Here is an 8,100-nt window from a genome sequence, read left to right on the forward strand (position 1 = left end):
AATCATGAATGAATGTTTTCCGAAGATAATCAATCATTATGTTACTTAAAAAGAATATATCGGATCAGAACCGAATTACAAAAACTGTAAAACTATTAACTCAGCAGGGGTGGGATTATATAAGTTTGCTTCTTCCCACTCCTTTTCAAGCAATAAATCAAGCTCTACTTGATTTTAGTTAATAATCACTGTTTTTAATTAAGCAAAATGTGATTTAAGTGACTTTTTTGTTTTGTTTTATTTTCTGTCTTTTTAAACTATGCATTTAGACACTAATGATTTTGATAAATATATGTAAATTCTTTATGCTTTGACTACAATGCTTGAAATATATCAATAAATCAAAATCAAATCACATTCAGGGACGTTTATCTCTCTACATTCCTGACGGTTTTGCCGGCCCTTCTCCTCCACGCCGTTCTCCACCTGGACCAGTACTAAGTTGTGGACTGGACTTGCGGTTTATCCATCTATGATCTGAGCTTCTCACACCAGAATAAAGATGGCATCTGCCCAGATCCTATCCGCCAAAAGGCTATGAACTTTTTCATGCGCATTTTCGTATCACACATAAATCTTTATTATTGCTATTCCTAAGATCTCTCCTTATCTAAATGCATTCGCAGAACAGCAGCTGCTCAGAAATTTGAGCTCATTTTAATAAACTAAAATTATTTGGAAAAGCTTTTCAAGTTCCAAACAACTTTTATGTACCGGTACTAATTTCTCTCTAGCCATGTGCACATTTAAAGAACTCTGCTTGTGTTGAGTGTAACCTTTCAGCCTCACATTTAGGGTAACCCTTGTGCTACCCTAGGCACTTTAACGTTGGGAGTGGGGTCATCTAGACCCGCTAGACAGTGCGCTGAACTTTTTTTCTTCAATGATATGGTGTCCATGGATTACATGAAATCTTTCCACCTTTATCTACCTGGTAGGGAGAACAAGTCAATGTAAGGGTGGGGTCATCTAAGATAGCACAAGGGTTAAATGTATCTAAACCATCGGTTAGTGTTGTGTCTTTTAAACAGTGGCTTTGTAGCACATATACACCTTTCTGTTGTATATTCTCTAATTTAAAGTGAACTATATTTGCAGGATTTTATATTAAAATCACATAATTGCTTTGTGAAAATAAAATAATTAATGTTACATATAATAAACCCACTCATTCAAATGATTATTTTAAACTTTTTAAAATCAATATTTAATCCAGAGGATCTTCATTCCCTTAAATTCTGTTCAATTCAGAGGCATTACTGCATAAACATTAAAAAAAAAACAGTTCAAACTCTGTATCAGTTATAGTTGGGACATTTCTGAGATTCGTGTAAAAAAGAGACACTAAATGAACAAGAAAAATTTCAAAGATTCAAAATAGAGAGTATTTTCATGGCACTTTATGTTGACTTAAAACATTTCAGAATAAAATACATTGAAATCATTTTTTTTACTTGAATAGTTTTGGGGGGATTTTTTTTCTTCAGTCAGCGACACTCAGTGACTTGTTTAGAAGTCTTATGTAGTTATCCATCTGAACTAAAATATTATTGTTGGAGATCTCTGGTTTCCTTCACAGGTTTCCTTTCTAATTGTTCCTCCTGGTGTCTTTGATCCATTCTATGTAGTGGCAGATGTCCAGCATCACAATGGAGTTGGCACACTTATCCACTGGATCGCTCACAATGATCCCGTGTAAGAGTCCGTCATACTCCACAGCTGAGCCTGCATCTCCCTGAAAGATCAGAGATGTGGTCATTGTCACGGGAAAAGTGAAGAGAGTTCAAGATACAAGTGATCACTTTACTCACATGGCAGGCCTCCACACCAGGTTTGTGGGCACACATCGTGGTGGACTCATCACTTTGGTATTTACTGTCAGGTTTATCATTCTCACCACATGCTGAGATCTCTGTGCTCGCACACCTCACACTGCTTTCCAGTTTTTTACCTGGAAATTAGAGGGTATTTTGAAAAAAGGGTGGAACAACCAACTTATTTCGGAGTTTGTGTTGCAGCCCCACCTGCTTTCTTGGATCCCATGCCTCCAATGTTAACGACCTGTTCCATCGCAGGTCTCTTACATTCAGGTTTGGGAGTGTTGATAGTTGGAAATTGAGCGGGAGCATCTTTATTTAGTTTCATGAGCATAATATCGTGGGGATTGCCTGCCTCGTCTTTATAAGTAAATTGTTGTTCCACAGAGATTTGTTGCTTGACAATTTTTAAGTATTTCATTTTCTTGTACAGAGGCAGTTGTTTTCCAAGCTCCACTTTGACATTCCTAAGAAAGATGCAAAAAAAGAAAAAATCCAAAATAAAAAAACAGTAAAAAATAAAAATGGGAAGAGGTTTGCACTGTGACAGAAACATAATTCAGAAGGAAAATGAATAAAATTTCAGTAAAAGTTTTCTGTCATTCCCTTTAAAATGTAACTTTGCCATCACTACCCTCAACCCAACTACATGTAGCATCAAATACTTTTACTCATTTGGGTTTTTTGTGAGAGAAACAACACAACATCGTGTGTGAGGCTTTAATGCTGTCTTACTGTTCTGCACAATGCGATGCAGTGATGATCCAGCGGGTGTCGAGCAGAGCCCCTCCACATACTTTCCCCCCCTGAACAGCCTCTATCTGGACATGGTACTGTCTGTCCTTATTACATGATGTGCTCCCAACAATCCTCTTTTCAATGCTTCCTGAAACAGCATCTGATGCAGAGAAGAGGAGCAACAGACCGTGAATAAAAGAACTAAAAAATGTGTTGTATTGACCAAACTGCACACTTTGGACTTACCGGTAGTTAAATCTAGCTGAACCAAAGCAAAAACTTACCAGCGAGCAACATAACAAGGACCAAGCAAAGATTCATGATGATGCCACTGGATGTGGATCTCTTCAGCCCTCTCTCTGAATGATGGATTAACTCTGGGAGGGATTTTGGTCCCTTTGGTCGGGGATGTGCATTTTATGGCAGTCACACTTACTGCTGGCATAAGGGAGGAGAAGGGCTGCAGGATTGAGATTAGAGTTTATGTTCTTCTACCACAATGGATCCCTTCTTTGGTGGAACTAAGTCCGTTGTTTCAAGAAAAAAACGGTTTTACCCTGGTGAACCCAACAACAATTTTCTACAGGGCTTTAAAAGTTAATTAAACACATTTTCTTTTTGTGAAGATAATTACTTTTGGGAAGAAGTAATTATCAGCAGCCAAAAATGATAAAATAAAAAAATGGGAAAAAAATTACCTTAAGAAAAATATTAAACAAAAAAAACAAACAGAACATAGGGCCAATTTTGACCCAGTTGGTGCTCCAGGGTTAAATGATCTTGGAACTATTTTTAAGCAGTCAAGTTTGAGAAAAATGCAGCAGCTTTTCCTCCTGTTTCTATTTAAGCAGTATATGACATTTTTTATTTTTTTAAATCTAACTCTGCTTTTGTCTGGATGATATTCTAGAATGCTGTTTTAGTGGTTGTACAGCAGAACACTTTAAACCTGTTTTTACGGTACAAAAACAAAGAAAAGTTGGCAGTTAAACGTTTATCAAATTTGTAAAGTTAAATATCACCACTCCCATGTGACTTCTATTTTACAACCAAATATTGCCGTCCCTTCTGCTTCTCATTTGACTGCACCTCTTTGTTTGGCTAATGTAAAGTTTAAAAGCATTTAAAGCAAAGAGTTTATTTTTAACTGAAATTTAAGTTTTCCTAGATAAGAAGTTTATTTTGAAAGAGCCTTTAGTTTACATCATTTCCTGTTAAAATCTTTCGGTCTCTTCTTGGCTCTTCCCGCAAGCATGACAGACTCTTGTGAGCTTAATCCATGATCATCCACTGTCATCATCATTGAGGCAATGCTGTAAGTTTATCCAGTAAAAGTTAAATAATTATATAATGTGGTTTGTTGTGAGTTTGAAATAATTTGGAGAAGTTTTTATATTTAAAGTTATATTTTAGTCTGTAAAGAGATACTTACTAAAATATAAAGCTTTATTGATAACTGCACATAGAAACATGTTTTGAAGTTACATACTGAATGTTATTTTGTAATGTTTGTTGCAGTTTTCAACGAAAGTTGTTGAAGAATTGTGGAAGTAAATGGTAAATCTTACGACGACTTTCTCTTCATTCAACGCGGTTTAGCTGGATGTTTAGTAAGCAGTTTTGACACGCTGAACAAGAACATTACAGTGAAAAAGCATTATTTGATGATTGAGAGTGAGCAACATGGCATCAAGTCACAGATCATCCTCACGCAGTGTTAGGAGCACCAAAAGCTCAACGTCATCAGCAAGTGTGGTGCAAGCCAGAGCCAAAGCTGAAGCTGCAAAAGTAAGAGCATCATATGCTGGTGATGAAGCAAAACTTAAGTTCGAAAAGGCTGCAAGAGAAGCAGAAAGAAAAACAAGAGAAGCACAAAATCAACTGGAAGCAATTCGGATTGACACCGAATTAGAAGTATTAACACTAAAAAGAGAAGCAGAGGCAGCTATTGTGGAGGCTCAGGTTTTAGAGGAAGCTGCAGCAATGGAGTTTGTGGTTGATGATGAAAAGGATAAATCAGAAAATATAAAAATTCAGCGAACAAAGGACTATGTTCAGTCGCAGATTGAGTTCAAGAAATCATCTTCAAGTTCCTCTTCAAAAGATCCACAATCAAAATCAGCAAGAAAGGCAGAGTCACAAAATAGCTTTGTAACATGGGACCCGCCACCAAACCCTTCAGGGTTACAACCTGTTGGTGAAAGACTAAGCTCAAGAAGAGAAGATAATGTTGGCTTGCAAACACCAAATGCAAGTAAGCAAATCGAATCAGAAAGACAATTTAAAGCGGAAAAAACAAATGCCATCATGAATGTACATGCTCCATCATATGTACCCCCACATGATACCTCTGCCATGATGCTGCACCAAGCTGAGCCGCTAGCACAATACTTGGCACGGCGAGACCTTGTCACCTCTAGCCTTTACCAGTTCGACGACAAACCAGAAAATTTCCGAGCATGGCAGTCATCATTCAATAACGCAGCTGCTGATGTCAATCTTACAGCTAGTCAGGAGCTAGACCTCATGATTAAGTGGCTTGGAAAAGAATCTGGTGAGCAGATCAGGCGTGTCCGCTCCGTCTACATAAACAATATTGATCTGGCCCTGAAAAAGGCATGGGAAAGATTATGCGACTGCTACGCTGCTCCGGAAATAATCGAAAAGTCGCTCTTTCAACGACTGGACAGTTTTCCCAAGATCTCAGCCAAAGATAACACTAAATTACGTGAACTGGGAGATCTTCTCATGGAAATCCAAGGAGCTAAAGAGGATGGATACCTGACTGGCTTGTCATATTTGGACACATCGCGTGGAATCGCACCAATTGTGGATAAACTTCCATATGGACTGCAGGAAAAATGGATGTCTTCAGGATCATCGTACAAAGCAGAAAACAATGGTCGCTTTCCCCCCTTTGTTTTTTTTTGTGACTTCATCTGTCACGAAGCAAAAAAGAGAAATGATCCTAGCTTTATGTATCAAGGCATAACACCAAGCACTAAACCTGAGAAATGGTTTGTAAAGAATTTCAATCCAAACAAACCCATCACAGTTCATAAAACAAATGTCTCTTCTGCCAGCATAGATCTCAATAAGAACTGCCCTCTGCATGACAAGCCACACCCTCTCAAAAAATGCAGAACATTTAGGAAAAAACTCATTGGTGACAGAATAGCCTTCCTCAAGGAGAAACGAATATGCTTCAAATGTTGCTCCTCAACCTCCCACCTTGCCAGAGACTGCAAAATGTCTGTGAAATGCTCTGAATGTGGAAGTGTCAATCATGATGTAGCCATGCATCCTGGACAAGTACTTCAAAATGCCAAGATCTCTCCACCACCGCAAGAGAACGGCGGGGAGGAAGAAGAGTCTAACATGTATGATGTTAGCACAAGTTGCACTGAAGTTTGTGGTTCAGGTCAATGGGGTCGCTCATGTTCCAAGATCTGTCTTGCTAAGATTTTCCACAAAAGCAACAAGATGAAAACTGTCAAAGCTTATGTAATTTTTGATGATCAAAGCAACCGATCTCTGGCTCGGCCAGAGTTTTTTGACCAGTTTTGTGTAGAAAGTGAGCCATTCCCCTACCACCTTACAACTTGCTCTGGAACGGTGAAGACGTATGGCAAGCAGGCAGAAGGGTTCCAAATTGAGTCACTGGATGGCAAAACTCTAATTTCTCTTCCACCTCTCCTGGAGTGTCAATCCATCCCAAACAACCGGGCTGAAATCCCAACCCCAGACTCAGTTTTGCATCAACCACATCTCCAGCACATTTCCCAGTGTATTCCAGAATTGGATCCAAAAGCAGAAATACTCCTGTTGCTTGGAAGAGATGTACTTAGAGTACATAAAGTCAGAGAGCAGATCAATGGACCAAACAATGCCCCCTTTGCTCAGCGTCTGGATTTGGGTTGGACAGTGATTGGTGAGGTCTGCTTAGGCAAAGCACATAAACCCACAGTCAATACGTTCAAGACCAGCATATGGCAGACCAATCGCCATTCAATCTTTGAACCCTGCTCCAGCTCAATGTGTATAAAAGAAACGGAAGAAGATTTCAACAGACCTGGCAAATCACCAGAGAAGATGCTAGGACACTCTGTCTTCAGTTGCACAGATCATGACAATAAACTCGCTCTGTCAAGGGAAGATGCACTCTTTTTAAAGATCATGGACACAGCTGTATACAGGGATGACGCCAACAATTGGGTTGCACCACTCCCATTTAAAGAACCACGTCAGCGCCTCCCAAATAACAAACAGCTGGCTGTTAATCGATTTACCTCTCTCCAGCAAACGTTAAAAAGGAAGCCTGTGATGCAAGAACAATATTTAGCGTTCATGGGAAAAATATTAGCCAATGGTCATGCTGAGGTAGCTCCACCTCTGAACCAGAATGAAGAATGCTGGTACTTACCATCTTTCGGCGTATACCATCCACAAAAGCCAGACCAAATCAGAGTTGTGTTTGACTCCAGCGCCAAACATTGTGGAATCTCTCTCAATGATGTGCTCCTCACAGGACCCGACCTTAACAACTCTCTTCTTGGTGTCCTTCTACGTTTTCGGAAAGAAAAAATTGCTATCCTTGCAGACGTTCAACAAATGTTCCACTGTTTCTTAGTGCATAAAGACCACCGCAACTTCCTCCGCTTTTTGTGGTACAAGAACAATGATCTCAGAGAGCCTGTCATTGAGTACCGGATGAAAGTCCACGTCTTTGGCAACACACCATCACCTGCAGTTGCTATCTACGGGCTGCGGAGGGCCATCAGAGAAAGTGCTCAGAAACATGGTGATGACACAGTCCTGTTTGTTGAAAGACACTTTTACATGGATGACGGTTTAATATCTGTCTCCTCAGAAGCAGGAGCCATCAACCTTCTCCAACGAACACAGACTTCACTCGCAGAATCCAACCTTCGATTGCACAAGTTTGTGTCGAATTCCAAGGCAGTCACGGAAGCATTCTCCCCTGATGACTGTGCTGCAGTAGTCAAAGAGCTAGATCTAAGTGGAGAGGAAGTACCCATGCAAAGAAGTTTGGGACTGCTCTGGGAAATCCAAACAGACACCTTCACCTACGCTGTATCAAACATGAGAAAACCATACACTCGCCGTGGAATTCTTTCCACTGTAAACAGTGTCTTTGACCCCCTGGGCTTGTTGGCACCCGTCACCATCCAGGGAAGAGCCCTTCTCAGAGAACTTACAATGCAGCTGTCAGATTGGGATACGCCACTTTCAGACGATAAGTTCAGGATCTGGGAGAGTTGGAGAGACTCCCTTCAAGATTTAAGAGAGATTCATGTTCCACGGGCATATACATCTTCCTCAATGGAAGCAGTGCACACAGAATTGCATGTCTTTTCAGACGCCTCAAACAAAGCTATTGGCGCCGTGGCTTACCTAAAGACTGTTCAGGAAGGTGGAAAAGCTGAGGTGGGATTTGTAATGGGCAAGGCTAAGCTAGCTCCTCAGTCAGAGCCAACCATCCCTAGGCTTGAGCTCTGTGGTGCTGTTCTCGCAGTTGAAATGG

General features: G+C 40.2%; 1 protein-coding gene across 1 annotated transcript; it reads right to left on the minus strand.

Moving 5' to 3' along the window:
• Window positions 1–1,385: 1,385 nt before the first annotated feature.
• Window positions 1,386–2,954, minus strand: LOC105354711 (kallikrein-15). Its single transcript, XM_011479031.3, has 5 exons — window positions 2,840–2,954; window positions 2,553–2,715; window positions 2,025–2,284; window positions 1,812–1,951; window positions 1,386–1,735 (listed from the first exon to the last, which is right to left on the minus strand). Exons 1-5 carry the CDS (start codon window positions 2,874–2,876, stop codon window positions 1,589–1,591), a joined length of 747 nt encoding a protein of 248 aa, XP_011477333.1. The 5' UTR covers window positions 2,877–2,954; the 3' UTR covers window positions 1,386–1,588.
• Window positions 2,955–8,100: the final 5,146 nt, after the last annotated feature.

This window comes from Oryzias latipes, chromosome 9 (assembly GCF_002234675.1).
Source record: "Oryzias latipes chromosome 9, ASM223467v1".
Classification (NCBI taxonomy): domain Eukaryota; kingdom Metazoa; phylum Chordata; class Actinopteri; order Beloniformes; family Adrianichthyidae; genus Oryzias; species Oryzias latipes.